Genomic DNA, 18149 nt, shown 5'->3' with positions numbered 1-18149 from the left:
TGTCCGTCTCTCCTTGTCTTTCATGGACAGATATCGGGCGCAGGAGCCACAAACGGGACGTACACCGGCTCCAAACTGAGCGCCGGCCGCTACCAGAGGGCGCTGCAGCAGTTCACTGGCGCTCTGCAGGGCGGCGGCCTCGGAACGTGGCTCCGGAAATCTCCACCACTGGGCCGGTTGCCCGTCAGCATGTGAGCGACTGTGTTAGATGCTGAAAACGGAAGGTCAGCGTGAAGGTCATGAGAGTTGCCATATCGATGAAGCACAAAGAATGTGACGCTGGATGAAGAAGGAGGTTATATCGTACGTGGCCTCCGATTGGAGAGACGTGCGACAGAAAAGACGACCTGCATAATTATGTATCATGCAAACGAGCACAAAGGATACACAGCAGAAAATAAAATGTCGGCAAAAGCGGGAGCGGACTTCTGAGTGTGTAACATTCGCTTTTAGCCTAAAAGCTGCTAATATCAGCTCTGGAGTTGTGTTGCAGACGACTTATAATTTAGCTAGCCTGGTAGAAAAATCTCTAAATGCTGCTAGATGCGCTAATTAGCATATTTGGGACATTGCTGCGTCTACTTAAGAGTCCAATAGCCATTTACGATTGATTATTTTATATTAACGCATCCGAATTCCCAATAAAACTGTTTGAGTGAGAAATGGTGATTGAAACCCAGCCCAGAGAAGTAAAGATGGACGACGCGTCTCAGCTTCCTCCCGTTGTACGAACATGAAGCCGAAACACTCCGGATACAGGCCGTGTCCCATTTGCTGACATGGTGGAGGGTTTATGGAGCAAGCCACCAGGGGGCGAACCAGATGATTTGGCTTCACTTCTGAGGATCGCGTCAAGTCGTCCATCTAGTCTACGACCTGCGCTGCTAAAAAATCGTTTAACCGCGGTGTCCCTTGAAAGTATCACCTCATACTGGATTGAAAGACAGCGGTTGGGCCGTTTTCAGCTATTTTTACCCATAAAACATTCGCAAGATCGGAGCAACGAGCTATCTTTTAGTTTTATCTTTAGTTTTCTAAAACCTTGTTAGATTTGGAACTTTTTTGAAAAGAAAGTCACTAGTGGGGTCTAAGACGTCTCGATATCGAGCAACACATTGGTTATGCTCCGCTCTGGCGGCTAATGCTCTGGCTAGCTTAAACCTCAACCACCGTGGTATCGCCAATTAGCTAGCTACAACACTAAAGACATTTTCTACAAGTTTAAACAAGGGTCAGTGTTTGGGTAAAATGAACAGTGCAGCTGGATGTGAACTAATGTTCTTAGCTGGTCTCGGGAGCTTTTGCAGCTACGATTTCTCTGAAGAACCCTAACCCAACAAAATGGCTGCGAACGGGCACGTTAGATGCAGAATACAAACAAAAGAGTTATTTAAACAGGCACTAAACATCGTCTTGCCTCTCAGCCAAGGAGGTTACGTTTCAATCAGCGTTTGTTTGTTTGTTAGTTAGCAGGAAAAACCATGGAAGTGATTTCGAAGATGTTTAGTTTAACGTGGTGAGATACGGCACTAGCCTTGGCACTCGGAGCGCTAAGCCTCGTTTCATTTGTTCATTAAACCGTAGAAATGAAATCCTAAATAAACCAAATAAACTGGAGGCACAAGAAGAAACATTGAGGTGAAAATGGTCCAAAGTCAGTTTAAAAGAAACATTTAGAACATTTTGCTAATATCAACAATCGGACACTGACAGATCCTGATTTGTTGTAATTAATGTGAATGAAGGGTCAAAGGTCATTGTTAGTCTTAAATACCCAAAGAAAAACCAGTTGAACGTCCAGTTTTATCTTCCATCTACTTTCAAAACCTGTGAGGACCCTTAAGATAAATCCTATTTTTTTGTGTTCACTTTCTTTTTGAATATGTTCGTTGTGTTGTCGGTAATGTTTATCCTACATGGTTGTGTTGCTCACCGTTTCAATTGTGTTGCTTTTGTTTTCACCCTCATGCATTTTGAACAATGATGTAATGTGCACGTGCATGCGCAGCAAAGTGAAGACACGCTGCCACCTAGCGGGAGCTTGTGCGCATTACAGGATGTGGAGTCCAGACCAATCCTAAGAAAATGGTTTAAAAATGTAGTTTCTTCCCTTTTATAGCTTTAATGATTAATTTAGTTACAAATATCCCAAAGGTCGTTTGTTTAGAAGTAGTTTTCTATGTCCGTCGCCTCTGTCTCTGAATGTTTCTGTAACGGTTTCCTGAGGAGAGGAATGTACCAGAGGATTTCTACTGAACGCCGGGGGTGTTTATTTTATTATTCTGTACGCAGAGATTATGTAGTTTATATTGGTCATGAGTATTTTTACCACTGCAAATAAATTGATTTATTTGTGATAGTTTTTGTGTCTCGTGAACCAGATTCTGTGATGAAATTGAACTTGAATCACTGACAACCTGAAAACATGACGCCTGTGATCACTGGGTTTCCAAAGATTAACTCACACACACAAGAACCACTCAATGAGAAAACATCCCAACACAACCAATGGTTTATTTGATTTCACAAGCAGACGCCTGTTCCTCGGAAAACAGTTACAATCCACAGTTTCGTCTTTTATTTTCTTCTGAGAACTGATCTGTGGGCGTCGGTTCTACATCAACCCGTCATCACACAGAACACGTAACACCGAGGAGCCAGCGTTTGTCCAGACGGCGGATGAGAGACGTCTGATGAGAGACGTCTGATGAGAGACGTCTGGTGAGAGACGTCTGGTGAGAGACGTCTGATGAGAGACGTCTGATGAGAGACGGCGGATGAGAGACGGCGGATGAGAGACGGCGGATGAGAGACGTCTGATGAGAGACGTCTGATGAGAGACGTCTGATGAGAGACGTCTGGTGAGAGACGTCTGGTGAGAGACGTCTGATGAGAGACGTCTGATGAGAGACGGCTGATGAGAGACGTCTGGTGAGAGACGTCTGGTGAGAGACGTCTGATGAGAGACGTCTGATGAGAGACGTCTGACGCTTGGTGCTCGTGTGTTTTCACCGTGACCGAACATTCACGTGGAACTGGTGAACTATGAAAGTGGCTCAGTGTTGGTAAAAAGTAAAGATCGAACACAAACACACATTCACACAGATTTTAATGTTCTTCACACAAACTAAACGTTTCAAAAACCAGAAATATGAAATGTAGCATCACGTCATATAAAGGCTGACTAAAGAGCTGCAGCTGTAACACACAGTGCAGCCACACACTGTTACAGCTTAGTAAGCGAGAATAACACTTAATACATTCGCCTTTTTGACGAGCGCTGTGTTATTACACTGAAATCGTTACTGAGACTTTTCTATTGCTCGAAATACATTTCAATGGGCTCGCTTATTGTTTTCATATGAACACTGAAAATAAAAGGTGGTTGTTACCCTCCGAGGAGAGAAACGTCTGTCACGTCCAGAGCCCGACTGATTTATCGGTTTGCAGATATTAGAGTCATATCGGTGAGTATCAGCGAATATTCATTTCAAAGTATTACCTCTAATTGCAGCAGAGACTATTTTTCGACCCCAAACAGGAAGTAAGGTCAGGGACTACTTCTCCAAAGATGATGTAGTTGTCTGAATTGAGATCTATATCATATCAGAAATGAAGCATAACAGATGTTTATTCAAAACCGGTATCTGTCGGGCTCCTTCCTGTTTGAACACACAGCTTCGTTACAAACCAGCAAGACGAGCGCCACATATCTAAAATGAGAAAGACGTGATCACTGTGACATGAACTGTGCTTGTTCGTGTTACCGCGGCAACGAATGAGCTGAACCACACGCCACGTACATGTGAGGAGAACTACAGCCGCACCACGGCTAGGCTGCAGCTCGGATTCAAACTGCTCGCTACGGAGTAAAACACGTTTTTAAACATCGACTTGGAACACCAGACACACACACACACACATCATCTCAGCTTCTCCCATTCACTTGAACACGTGTTCAGTGTTTTTATGGCAGTGAGGAAGCAAAGCAGGTGACAGCGAACGCATCACGACACTCGTCCAGAGACTTGTTTTTAACGTACCACAACAAACATGACACTGACAGAATCCCCACAACAGTGTTTCAACACTAACGACTAAAGGGCTTTGCCATGAATTACAAATAAAAACCTTGCTATTATCTTTTTAACAATCGTGTTAAGTGTTGATACAACAGCCAGGCCGGGCATCACAGGGTTTTATCGTAACGCTTTATACTGGACACCAAATATGACATATTTAGAATCAAGCCTTTTAAGTTAATTTAGAATTTTTTCTGTGCAACATGTCCAAAGCAAATCGACCGTCCTCCACATTAAAGAGCGTCACTGGTACTTTCTCCTCCTTCAACAGGAGTCTGGACCGATGATCACTTTTCACCACGAGTTATCTCTGTGGACTAATGAGTCTTCAGTTTATCTTATCACTCTGATGTTCGATCAGTTTGGTTCCAACTGGTTATCTGATTGGTATAAACGTGCTGAGACGTCATGATTGGTCGAGCCTGTGACTCAGCAGGACCTCGATACCGAAGCTCCATCCCGCACAGACTCCAAATGACGTCAAAGAGCACCAGATGGCGGCACCCTGATATTTTGGTTATATTTTTGTTCAACGGGAGGAAGTGGAGACGGGTCGTCCATCTTTAATTAGAGTCTAAATTACCTAATAAACATTTTGTTAAATCATTTTTCAAGTCACCACAGAAGAAGAACCAGACAAATTTCACTTAAAAAGGAGAAACGTGTAACTCTCCCCTCTTCCTGTGTTCAGATGCTGCAGTTATCTTTTCTAAAAGAACAACAAGAAAAACTGTAACAGCTACTGGTAGTTTGTAAAAAGGTGCATTACTCGCTCAGAGACGTCTGCACACTGAGCAGGACCACAACAAACTGTCACCTGACCAAAAACAACAACACATTGAAAAGCTTGTTTTAGTATAATGTGGATTATAGATGTTACGCTGTGAATCTCAGGGGCCACACAGAACATTTTGGAATCAAACTTGGAAGGAAAAGTTCAAATCAACAAGTTAATCGAATATTAACTCCACAAATAAACGACGCCATAACTAATTAAACTAGTGGATTTTTTTCTGCCAAACTTGAAGATTTGTTGTCTCACAGGTTAAATGAGCATCAAGCAGATGATGTGCAGCGCCTCACTTACCCGACTGACTTTCACCTCTCCTGTTATAACGCTGTGCTTTTTCCATCAGTTTGGGTTTTGTTTCAGTTTTTTTTACGTGGAGGAATCGCCTCCACACAGAAAACAAACAGTTGCGTTCGGGTTGTATCAGTGGTGGTGATTTCCAGACTGCGGCAGATGCAGTAGGCAGCTAGCGCAAGTCCTTTGTTTCCCTCCCAGGTGGCATGGAGTATCTGTAGGCTTGAAGAGACGGCTGTGAAGAGTCATTTTCATTGAGTCGTTGCTCAAATTACGTTCAGTTCTCACAGAACAAAAGCAGGGGGACACCTTTGACAGCCGCCTTTTCAGCCTACAGGCCGTTGACTCCAAACACCACGAACGTTGGGTTGGAGTGTCAGTGCGAGCTCGCAGGAGGAGGTCATTTCTCCTGCAGCAGGGCGGGAATGTTGATGTTCCAGCCGATGGCCTGCCGGTCGAAGCCACAGCTGAACAGGTTGCAGGAGGCGTTGTCTTCACACCAGGCGGAGCAGCACACCATGCGCCGGTGACCCTGATCAGCGACAGACAACACAGCAACTGTTAAACACTGAGCACAAGGACGAGCAAACTGCTGCGAGACAAACAAGAGAGTCAACGAATCAGAATCTATTCCCAGTGTCTGAATTTATGACGGATTAAATAAACGTTGAGAGTGAATGTTGCTGCAAATGCAAAATCCGACTATCTTACATATTTACATGTGTTCAGGTGTCTCTGAAAACCTTTGGAGGTGTTTTGGAACGTGATTCATTTACACAGTCATGTGGTGAAGCTCCATCAGATCGCAATCCAATCACCAAAGTAATATTACTGCAGATGTAAACGTGAGCAACGGGAGTAAGAAGTAGTCGTTCTGGAATTCACTCAAAACTTTATATATTCACTAATGTGACTGTGTGTGTGTGTGTGTGTGTGTGTGTGTGTGTGTGTGTGTGTGTGTGTGTGTGTGTGTGTGTGTGTGTCTCTGTGTGTCTGTGTGCGTCTCCTCCACTGACTCACCTGTCTGTTGGTCCGCGGGAGGCGAGCCAGTCGCACCCCGGACATGTCGAACAGTCGGACCTGCCGATTGTCGTGAGGAAGAGCGATGATTTTCTGGTTCACCGACACGCTGATCCTGAACAGGACGAACACCAGCAGTTCAGCAGTGTAACAGACACAGGTGCTCTAACATAGGCAGCTCCACATAATGTAGTTGAAGACATCACACAATGAACAAATCCATTCATTCATTATAAATTCACGCTTATCAGCTTTTCTTTGCCACAAATCAGCGCAAATGCAAAATAAAAGGCAAACAAACGTTATTTTGGGGTTTTGAGCTGTTGGTCGGACAGAGGAAAACTGATGAGAAAAATTAATGTCCTACAACAAGGTGCGTTTTCCACTGGAGAGAAATTTGACCAGAGCTGAATGCTTCAGTTTGACGACCTGATTATTGACCTGACACGTTACGAGCAGTTAAACGACCGATGTAGTTTTTCACCTTGAGCTTATTATCCTCAAATACTCTGTACAATTATCTGTGTAAAAATCATCAACAGTGAGTTTGTGTTGAATGAGACCTGTTGACAGCCGAGTCGGTGCGGATGGTTGCTATGGGCGACCTCATGTTCTTCAGGTCCCAGACTTTGACGGTTCGATCGTCGCTCCCAGACACCACGTTGTCTCCCACCGTGAACACAGCGGACGTCACCGTGCTGCAAACCACAAGGAAGCAGGTTAGAAACAGAACAGAAATGAGTTTCCATTATCAAAAAGGTTTTATTTCCTCTTGAATCCCCAACAACTTTTAACCTTATTGGTCAAAACAAATCAGTATTTAAAGCAAAACTTAACCCGAATGCAAATACAACATCGATGCATCTACGTTTTTGTTCTTTGGCTGTTTATCGATAGTATTTGACCTCACATACATGTTGTCTGTCTGTCTGTGTGTGTGTGTGTCTGTGTGTGTCTGTCTGTGTGTCTGTGTGTGTGAGACTGACTCAGTGTGTCCCTGGAACACGTTGACAGAGTGGATGGATGGATCTCTGAAGTCCCACAGTCTGAAGGTGGTGTCTCTGGACGAGGTGACCACCAGACGTTGGGTGGGGTGTGTGCAGCAGTGGGTCAGCTCCTGGTCGTGGCCTGCACACGCACACGCACGCACACGCACACGCACGCACACGCACGCACACGCACGCACACACACGCACGCACGATTAAATAATTACCTTTTGTTGCAACCCTGCAATTAGTGGGGGTAATTATTGTGCCCTCTGCTGGATTACAAGGCAAACTACTTCAATCGGTGCGTTGCATTTAAGAATTATTTCGTTCCGCTCAGTCAAACAAATGTTTTAATTCTTAATAAAACTTCCCAACTTAAACTTGATATTTTCCTTCCTCCTACCAGTGAGTGAGTGAACCAGCTCCGACGTCTCCACATCGTACAGGTTGGCGGCTCGATCCCAGGAGGCCGTCACCACCTGTTTGCCCCCCACCAGCCAATCAGCAGCGATCACCACGCCCTGATGGCTCCGCAGAGTCGTGGTCGCCACGCGGACGGAGGGACAATCATTTGGACCCTCGACTTCGCCGTCGGCCTCATCTTTATCCGAAAAGTCCACGTCGTCCTCACAGGGTGTCTGCTGCTGTTGCAGAAGGGACATACGATGGAAAGACGTGACGGGTTACAGACGTTTGAACAACTCACACGACATCAGGAACTCGATCAGAGTGACACAGCAACACAAACAAAAGGGGCAGGAGTGCTGTTGATGCTCACGCTCATATCAGCAACAGGCTGTGGAGTCGGCAGCTGAACCATGTACCTCCAGATGTGAGCGGTCTGGTCTCCGGAGGCTGAGGAGGGGAGAGAAGGGGCAAAGACACCGAAGCCGTTTTCAGACAGGAACTCTGGAGAATGTCCACACAACAGGGTCCGGACATTCTCTGGAGTTCGTCTTTCACATTTGAAGAACACAGCAGGAGATTCTGCGGTTAGACGAATTCACGAGCACACTCTGACTCGCACATTCCAGTTCTCACATGCAGCCCCTCTGGATAACTTCAGGAGATTATCTAGAGTTCAGTGCAGGTCTGAAAGAAGAGTCAAAATGACCGGTCCGAAACTATCACGGGAAAAAAAAAAAACTATCTGCATGGGATCAGCTGTGTAAAGATGTTATTACAAAATGAAAAATACCGTATATATATATATAAATATCGATACCAGGAGGTTCTGCATGGCTCACATTTGGGTCTTTCCAGAAAATAAAAGTTCAGAAAATGAAAGTGTGTTTGATACCACATTGGATATTCATGATTTTTCCTTACCCGTTAGAGCCATCTGTTCAGTGGGGTGGAACTTGATGGAGTTGACTGCGGAGACATGCTTAACTGTATTACTTCATAACAGACACCATTTTATTTATTTTCATAAACAAAAATTTGCATTTCACTTCCTGATTCACATTGTTAAATGGCCTTTTTAGTCAATAAAAAAATTAAAGAAGACACTTGAAAGAACATGGCATAATTCAAAAGCACACATTCACACGTTTCATAACTTTACAGTAGATCTAAACTTTACCTGATCCTTGATGGCCCATATATTTGAGGAGGCACTTCCCAGTCTCAATGCTCCACAGCATCGCACTGTGGTCTGTTGGAAGACATTAGAAATGAAAAAGTTATTTTTCATTTATAATGGAGGGTAAAAGTGTAAAAGCAATGGCATATATTATTAATTGGTCATCATTTTTTTTTTAAACTGTGGTTAAATCTAGTATGAAATGAATTTTTCAGCAAGCGGTCAAATAAGATAAGAACAAAATGACAGAGAGAAGAAACTGTCACAGCAGCTTCAATCATACATGTTTTTCCAGTTTCACATGAGGTCCCCCTGACCTTTCACCACTGAAATCTGATCCATTAATGTTGGAGAAGAAGTGAAGACTCTTTCTTAAGATATTGTATTCACAAAAACCAGATGGAAGGAAAACCCCCAAAAACACAATTCCTTCAGCCACACGAACGAAACCTGACAAAGACTGACGTGGACACAAGGTGTTCGGGGGGAAACATGGAGAGACATTTGGGGAGCAAACAAAAAGAACTGGTGCCAGAAATAAAATGAGTGAAATACCTGCAGATGCTGTTCCCAGCACCACCGGCTGTGTCCTGGTGACGCTGAGGTCCCAGATGCCATCCCTGTGGCCGACGTACTCCCTGACCAGCTGGCACACCGCTCTGGACGTGGTCGCTTTGAAACTGGACACAATCTGACAGCGACACCAAACTCAAGTTAACACACAAACACCTAAAGACACAAAGCACAGCTGCGTCGCCGACAGGGTTCCTACACATTGTAACTCGTCCTCGTCTTTGGGTTGTGTGAAGACTTTACTGTGATTCTTAAATATCACCTTGACAGAAGTTACAGTGGAGTTGAAGACTGTAAATGCATAGGGCATTAGGACCATAGACTATAAATAAAGATGGACGACATAATTAAAATTCACATTAAATCAAATTCTGTCATTTGAGGTAGTTCTCATCACACTGTTGTTTGTCTTCATGTTTCTGATCAGTTTTAATTAGTTATTTGATGATGTAAAAAATGGGCTGAGATGTCATGATTGACAGCTGAGACTGACTCCTGATTGGTCGAGGGCGTGTATCAGCGGGACCTCGATCGCCGCTGCACAGACTCGACTCGGAAGTGGAGGCGTCGTCCATGTTGATTTACGATTAAGACCCAACACTTTGCATCGTTACAGATTTGACTTCTACTTATAAATTATCATATTTTTGAGATGCTACAAAATTAAATCAATTACACTTTCTCTCAAATCAATAACATGTAACCCTATTTAGGGCATGGATGCTATTCGTGTCTTTGTAATAGCAGCCTGATTATTAATTTATGTCTAATACGGTAAAATAGCGGTGAAAACTTTCCCAGACTTCTCCAGAGCTGTGTAGGAACCCTGGTCCGATCGAGGGAGGAAGCAGAACTGAGGATCACTGAGGAGCTGCTCGGCGGGGGCCTTGTAGTATGCCAGGGCTAAGAAGCTTTTGCTTATTACTGCGTTATTTATATCAGTCCTGGGTTCAAGAGGTTTTACCAAAAGATCTTTGTTGGTACAGTGTTCGTTTTAAGCTCGTCTGGGCATATGACGGGTGGGGGGGTCGCCATTAACGCCACCCGTCTAATGTACCATGTGCTTTAAAACATTCACCGCCACTGACCATCAACCCAGATCTGGTGTCGACACAGTGCAGACACTTTACGCAGCAGTACTGCATCTTGCTTTTATCATACCAGGATTACTGTAAGTGCAAAACCGCAAGAAAGGAAAATCTGGAGGGGGCAAAAAATACGGAGTTACGGTGAGACAGAAGAAAAAGGCCAGTGATTGTTATGAGTCGAATCAAGGCGTGGTCGAGGTGTTTACATTGAAGATAGGGATGATACAAACTGGACTCTTGGTTCGTTTTGGACAGAGGCCGCTAAATAAGTTCCAGCTGAAAGGAAGCAGGAGAGCATAGAGAACAGCATCATTCACCTGTCAGGCTGCACCGTATCATCTGTTGAACCAAAGACATTCAACGACTGACAGTCAAAATTTAAAATAGACAACGAAGATCACGTGATGAAAAATACCACTGCTAAGCACAGTGGGAACAAGTGGCTGCTGGTTGTTAGCACAGATTAGCAATAGATTACCATTTCTTGATGCAACGAGCATGTATTTCCCCATTTTGATGTTTGTTTTATTTACATTCCACAAAGCACGAGTTTTCTGAGCTGCAGTTGGTTTGTTTGACGATGTGAGAATGAGTGAAGAGTTGACCCAGGATCAACAGTGAAGGACTTTGCACACGACACGTTTTTTTATCCTGTGATTCATATTTTTCGAACCCATATCCAGACAAATGAAGCTTTCACATCAGCGTGGGAATTTTCACTGATTCTGGGACTGTTTATTGCAGATTCAATTTTTTCAGACTGTCAATTTTTCCAGTGTTTTGCTTCCAACATGTACATATTTAACCAGAAAGCGAGTTTGTGACAACATCACATTTTGAAGCAGAAGAAGAACAACTTACAAAGTGATTTTTTGCCATTTAGTTGTCTTTTGCCTTTTACTTATGTTTGTCTTTGTTGCTGTGATGTAGCCGACTGGAAGCTGTGATCCAGCAAAAGGCGACACAGCCACGACTGTTTAAAAGCAAATGAATTACCTAAAAAACTATGATCTTGGTTCCAGTTGTTTCAGCAGTTTCTTCTCTATGTGTTGAAGCGGCTGTGATACAGTTTAAGCTCCTGAATCAGTGAAACTCCACATGTTCGCCTCCACTAGCAGTTGTGGGTCAGCGCACGTTCATGTGCTTTTGGGGGGGGGGGGGGTGCAGCTGTAATGAGAGGGCCGATGGAGGGGGCGGGGGATGCATCGCTTCCATTTTATACAAGTGTAGCCTGCTCTTGTCAGCTTTTCCAGGCGTACCAACCCGAGCTTTAAACACTTCCTGAGCAGTTTTTGTCTCATTAACACGAGTCATCTCCCGTCCCTCCGGTACATCTCTCTGCAGGCCTGGTCGCTCCTGCTCGGCGCTCCAGCTTTAAGGTGAATAGTTGGGCTCGTCGAAATTCACCCGGGAATCATTCGTAATTTCACATCATTCATTTGCGTCGCTGATTATGTGCAAAGGCCTTAACTTGAGTGTTTCCTGCTGTGCGGAGAATGATGATGAATCCAGAACTTGTTAAATGTAACACGGATGCATTCGTGTTGCGTTTAACAAGGAAGCAACAGGGACTGCGAGGTTCAAGGAAAACATGAGGAACTGCAAAAGAATTTAACGCACCCAGCGGTTAATGCCCTACAGTGTGTAGTCTGCTATGGCCACATCAAGATTTGACTTGATTCACAGTAAGTCAATATTGTAGATGTCTTTTAAAACCACTTGTTTTCTGGGTGATAGACGAGAGGCTAAATGGATGCAAGTGAGCTAGTAACAGTCACATGTTAAATCCCTGCGAAAAATCTAATAATAGGACAGTAACACATTTGTTCTTCAGGATCTGAGCATCAGCCCATTCACTTTAACCCATTTAACCTGGATCCACTCAAAGGTTTCTTCCTCGGGACATCTCTCACCCCTCCACAGAATTTCATGGAAATCGGTTAAGTAGTTTTTGCGTAATCGAGCACATTCCTGTGCCGAGGCCCATCAGTCTCCTTAGATTCAATCAAGCTGCAGCAAACTTCACACAGTCATAAATATCAATCCTCTGAATGTGGTTGGTTGTTTACATCAAGATCCATGAATTATTCCCTGGGGAAAATTGTGGAAATTAAATCTATCTATCTACAATGATAGAGAAAGTGAACCATTAAAATCAAATTCATTCAGCTTCAGAAGAAATTCCCTCACGACGCTCCTGTGACTTTGCCTTCACAAGAGTGGGACGGGCGGACGCAGGAAAAACATGATGTCTCCAACCGCTGTCGCCAGATGAAAACAGCACGGCACACTTCGGGGGCTGATATCTATGAGTGTGTGCATGTTTGTGCAGCTGGTTTGAAATTAAAGATGTATAATGTAAAGGTTCTTCATTAAAATGTCCAAAAACAACTCGACTGTTGGGTCGTGGCGGAGGCACGCGCTCTACTGAGTGCCGTTCTAGTTTTATTTCAAGATCAACGTCCTGAAGAACAAAAGATGTGTCGATATCTGATTAATATCTGTCAACAGCCAAAAAAAGATATGAAAGAAGCTAAATCGGATACGGCCAAGCACCGATCAGCAGACCACACACTCGTCACAGTTAAGGCATGATCTAAAGCAGGCAGCGAATGCTCCTCCTACGTGAGTATTATATTAATAAAGGCGAGGTAACAACTGCGTCATGTTATAGATGTCTCCAGAGTGTACCATTATGTGAATGCCAACAAGTAGCTAAATCAAAAATGAAAGGAGCAACTGAAAAAGTCTGTTAGTGAGATAACGAAGTCGTGTTTCATCTCACACAGAAACAAAGAGCTCGAACTCCTACATTTGAATGACCAGGTCTCTTGGGGAGGGAGAGTCGACCCCCTGGCTGGGCTGTTCATGCATATTGGCACACAAGGGGGAGAAATCATCAATAAATTACCCATGAGTCTCCACCCCACAACTCCCAACCGGTTACGCTGAAGTTGCGGGTTCCGCCTACTCTGGCGTGGCAAGAATTTGAACGCGGCTACGAGCAAAAAGGTGAGAAAGACAACAGTTCTTCTCTGAAACATTCAGAAGTGTTACTGAGAAACAACGAGGCCAGTTTAACCTATTAAACCATTTTGTATTCTGTAAAAAGTCAATTAACATTTTCTCTGCTGCACTGACACTGTAATATTTACATAATTATTTACATCATTAAGAGTGGAAACAATATCTATAGAGCCTGACCGATTTATCAATCGAGTGATAGAAATCGACAGATATGAGCCTTACCGACATATCGGTGTATCTGCGTTTATGTTTGCCGATATGGAAACTTATATTCTCATAATGATAATGAACTGGCAACAGATCATACACACAAGCAGACTTAAACAACTGACAAATATACAATAATAATTTCACTATTTCATTCACAAAACCTTCGTTCCACTGCAAAAAATTAATGAGAAGAAATGAATAAAACATTTACTTTGCTGGTGGAAGCCTTGTAGGTCGTCTTCAGTTTCTGTGACAGCTGACTGGTGCTGTGACTCGCTGTGAGTTAATGTCAGAGAAATCACAGTTAATAAAAGAAATTACATACAAATACATTTCACGATACACGCACCGTTTACAATGATCCGCTTGAGATGAAAACGCAGAGGAATGTGGAGAGCTACTCACCTTTTGTTTTAAGTCCTCCTTTGGCTAAATCTGCCCCCTCGAAGGTCTGTCCGTCTGGAGCCAACCGGTCGTTCAGCGTTTCGATTTCTCTGCGTACTGAGGATTGAGCAGGTCGCATGTTAAAAATGGCCGACGGCTCTAAGAGCAGAGACTGACTAGAAATGAGAAGCTTCTGGCTGCACATTGGTTTCCTAGTGTTTATTATTTTATTTTATTAAAACCAAACCGATTCTGCATTTGCGATAACTTACACTCCAGGTTTTCTATGTAGAGGTTTTCAAACTCCCTCTCGATCTGGCTGAACAGGTCCAGCAGATTGCTCCTCAGAGACAGGGGCAGTTTGGAGTCCTGCAGGGAGAGAACACGGAGAAGAGTAAACGACGTGGATCAGCACTGAGGAGGTGAGAGGCTCAGTAGAGGTCTGGGTGAAGTACACAGGTGTTTTAGGCTCCAGCCACACTTTAGATACGCCTGGCGTCCACACTACTCCGGAGATTTAGCGCCGCTGAAACAGAGACGTTTGGAAACGCTGCTACTCCTGTTTTGGTTTCAAAAGTCCGGGGCTGCGTTTTCGTCTGGACGGGCAGAAACGAAGGTGTTTGGAAACAGAGACGTACACTCTCACAACCGCTTTGCTGTCGCGATGTCGCCTCCTCTGATCCGTCAGGCTCCCGTCACTTGAGCCTCTTTCAGAAGAAAACCTCAGCTACCAGTGTAGAACACGGAGGATCAATTACCAGTGTTACTGACCCTGTTGTCTTCTCTAGCAGCTGTTGTTTAGTTAAACTCTGGATTTGTACAATGATACAACTGTTTACATGTGGAGGAGACAAGAGCTCTAGGTGAGCTGAGACGTGTGGACAGAGAGTCGTAGCAGTAGCGTGGCTGTAGCTTCAGTTAGAGGCTGACTGTGTCTTTTTAACCTTTCACCGTCATTCGACCAGGATGACACTTGGGATTTTCAAGGGAGGCGTGGCAGAGACAGCACAACATTTCGAAGGTTACAAAATTATACAAATAAAAACACATCGAAACAGACAAAAGGACAATTGAACAAAGTAGAGATTGTTGGAAGCAGATTCAGTAGATTGAGGAAGTGGAGTCGCATTTGCACTCATAAGTGAGCCGGTTTCTTATCAGAGCTTTGAATTATCCTCGGGAGACAAAATTATGAAACTGGAAACAGTTCTGGAGGAAATGGAAGGAGACTTGAACGCTGTGAAGCAATCGGCCGCCTCTGGGTGAAGCGGCCATTGGGACACAGCTTCTGATTCAGGTGAAATCCCGACCACACAACACATTTACTAAATACTAATCAAACCTAATCTATACCAAGCTAAATAAGCTAGCTCTAACAACTATCAGGGGAGTGACACTTATGTCTCAAACACGGGGACGCGACACCTTAAACTTACCTCCATTCTCATGAAAGACTCCAGATTATCAGAGGACTGGGACCAAAAAGGACCAGAGTGGAAAAAAATAGTCACGAGAAAAGGATAAAACTGTTTGTGCATCGTTCAGATAGAAATCCAGCTCCTGTCACAGTGACTGTGTGATTATTTATTTATTTTAAATGCAGCGTCGACACTCAGAGTCTGATACAGGAAACAGGAGTTCTGCTTGATGCTACGACAGAGCACATACGTGTAGGAGGCTTCAACACAAACACTACTTCCTGTCAATCTGACACATGAACAAACACCAAATGAACTTCAAAATAAGAATTAATTCAAAACATTGAAATGAATTATCTGCACATAGAGTTGCGTTACGACAACAGGTGCTTATTAATTAATGAAACATTTGTGCATCCGTCAACTGGCAACTCCAGAGACACTCCAGAGAAGGTCCGGGGTTTCTCCAGAGTTCAGTACAGGTCTGGAAGCAGTGTCATGTCTCCACTTCTAAATTCAGCGTTTATTGTCTTTACAGATAATCGGCTGCAGGTAACCGAGCTCCCCAAGCATCCCAGAAGTATTTCAGTTCCTTTTTAGCCAATGAAATTTAGAAAATCCACCTGAGTGAAGTGAAATACTTCTGAATGCATCTCTTTTAAACCACGGTGTAAAACTGTGGCACGGTTAAACCAGCAACAATAAAAACTATTGTGAGCCGGATAAACCAGCTGCATCGAAACCCAACTGGCTTCGGCTTACAGCTGGAGTTCGTACGGTGCCGACAGCCACAGCAGGACAGCTAATGATGAACAGACTGGGGAGGAGCAGCAGCTGGAATGACAGGCCGCTGGTTGGAGGGATTATTACTTAGACACTTGATCATATAAATGTCGGGATGCTGAGTGGTTTCTGAAACACGTTTTATCTTATCTGGTGAAATCCTCTTCCTGCCCCGATCGCCGTTGATAAATGAAGTTGTCTTAAAAGAACAAGCACCTCGCAGGACTGGACTAAACACGAGCAATCATTTTCATTTCTCTTGCTAGCTTTTCCAGGCTTTAAACACTTTCTGAGTCTTTACTTTGAGTGTTAATGAGGTGGATCACCTGTCCCTCCAGCATGTCTCTCTGCAGGCCGGATCGCTCCTGCTCCGTGCTGTTGGTCCTGCGAATGGACAGGCTGTGGGACTTCCTCTTCTGCTTGGCCTGGCGGGCGGCGGCGCTGTTCCCACTCTCCACCGGCATCCCTCCTTCCTGTCCGGGTGAGACCACAGTCTGAAAGTTGTCACAGGAAAGAAGGTCACCAGAAGGGTCAAGAGAGCAAATGGGAGTCCTCCGCTCAAAGGAGGACGACCAGGCTTTACTTGGCAGCGTGGGACTGTGAGACAGACAGAGGGATGTTAACCCAGAAGACAGACACTACATGCAATGACAGCACATTTGCTATATTTCAAAAAAATCTATATATTTATTTACTTTCTTTACTATGTAGCAATATAGTTGAAAATGCCATTAAAATATGAAACGTGCCTATAATAAAAAGCTTCAAAACAAGGAACGTAAAGACCTGTTTACTCAGAAATGATTCCCATTCGAGGGGCTGGGACCAGTGGCATCTTTGCACTGGTGAGTCATCGATTAACTTACAATTCATATCATTTGGTTCCAATAATCAATATCTTGCCCAATCGGTTATTCCAGCAGCTCTCGGGCTCCTCGGCCAGACGTCTGCCTGGAGACGATTCGGACGTGTAGGTGAGTGACATGATGTTGTGGGTCAGTGTTTGTTGTGTTTGTGGAACATGTAAACACAGCAGGTGTGTTGCAGCCTCTCGGGAATAAAGACGTTCGAGCTTCGTTCATCATCATCCTGCTGCTGCTCGGTTCCTCCCACTGACACCGGGAGGAACCGGAATGGAACCGGAATGGAACCGTCACACCTTCACGGCGGAGGAGACGCACGCACGAAGTCAGGAGACGAGACGATGCTCGGCGCCAGCTAAGCCCAGCTAGCCGTTAGCTGCTAACAGGCTAACGGCGGAGGACGGACAACCTCCCCTTCGCGCGGACTCAACTCACCGGAACACAGCCTGCGCGGTACACGGTTCGACTCCCGGTGGTTTGTGGAGGTGTCGGCCCTTCCTCACACGTCCCGTGACGGGGGAGACGCACCGGGTTCCTCCGGAGTCCGTGTTGACGAGCCCCGCTGCGCGAGAGGCAGATCGCTGCGCTAATTCCGGCTCCTTCGCAATAAAAGCCCAGATCATCTTTTTTTTTTTTTTTATTTGCGTCGCCTCGAACCGAGCTCGATCATATTCTTGTTTTCTCGGTTATTATCACAATTTACTTTTAACAAATTCCAACTGTGTTTAAATCAGAATTTAATCCAAAAAACGAAAAGGTGAAGTGTGTGTGAGATTTAGGTGAAAGGATATTTTGGCAGATATTGAATATGAAATAATCACAGGGATGTTTTCACTGGTGTTAAATCATCTAAAATTGTACGAATTGTTTTCTTTACCCGAGAATGGGCCCCCTTTATATTTAAAGATCCAGTGTGTAGAATGTAGTGACATCTAGTGGTGAAGTGTTATGTTGCAGCTGACTACCCCTCACCTCACCCTCTTCCAAACCGTCAGTCGTCATTATAATGTAAATGAATTTGATAAAAAAAGGCAGACAACAG

General features: G+C 44.3%; 2 protein-coding genes across 7 annotated transcripts in view; one reads left to right on the top strand and one right to left on the bottom strand.

The window, feature by feature from the left end:
* Positions 1–14495, top strand: part of LOC117778532 (double-stranded RNA-specific editase B2-like) — a 34271-nt gene extending 19776 nt beyond the window's left edge. The window contains exons 10-11 of one of the 3 annotated variants that reach the window (XR_004616803.1): positions 31–245; positions 14482–14495. Coding sequence is in view for 2 of the 3 variants with exons in the window: in XM_034614218.1 (XP_034470109.1) it covers positions 31–195 (165 nt within the window). In the remaining variant the exon portion in view is untranslated. Of the gene's footprint in view, positions 1–30; positions 884–14481 lie in introns of those variants that run through there. The other 2 variants (XM_034614218.1, XM_034614216.1) reach the window with 2 other exon arrangements.
* Positions 5183–17728, bottom strand: LOC117778543 (WD repeat-containing protein 37). 4 transcript variants are annotated; one of them, XM_034614235.1, is made up of 16 exons: positions 17543–17698; positions 16571–16738; positions 14316–14412; positions 14065–14160; positions 13871–13935; positions 13235–13284; positions 10629–10698; positions 9317–9452; positions 8762–8833; positions 8506–8550; positions 7955–8031; positions 7580–7820; positions 7173–7314; positions 6750–6884; positions 6187–6301; positions 5183–5698 (listed from the first exon to the last, which is right to left on the bottom strand). In XM_034614235.1, the coding sequence occupies exons 2-16, from the start codon at positions 16706–16708 to the stop codon at positions 5567–5569; spliced, it is 1611 nt and encodes a 536-aa protein (XP_034470126.1). In that variant the 5' UTR covers positions 16709–16738; positions 17543–17698; the 3' UTR covers positions 5183–5566. The 4 variants fall into 4 exon arrangements, with proteins under 4 accessions (XP_034470126.1, XP_034470127.1, XP_034470128.1 ...); XM_034614236.1 differs by having other exon boundaries at positions 7580–7817; XM_034614237.1 differs by lacking the exons at positions 10629–10698; positions 13235–13284 and having other exon boundaries at positions 17543–17728.
* Positions 17729–18149: the final 421 nt, after the last annotated feature.

The sequence above is a fragment of the Hippoglossus hippoglossus genome, chromosome 17 (genome assembly GCF_009819705.1).
Source record: "Hippoglossus hippoglossus isolate fHipHip1 chromosome 17, fHipHip1.pri, whole genome shotgun sequence".
NCBI classification, from domain to species: Eukaryota; Metazoa; Chordata; class Actinopteri; order Pleuronectiformes; family Pleuronectidae; genus Hippoglossus; species Hippoglossus hippoglossus.
Note: the sequence above shows the minus strand (reverse complement) of the source record. Positions and strands in the feature narration are given on the sequence as shown.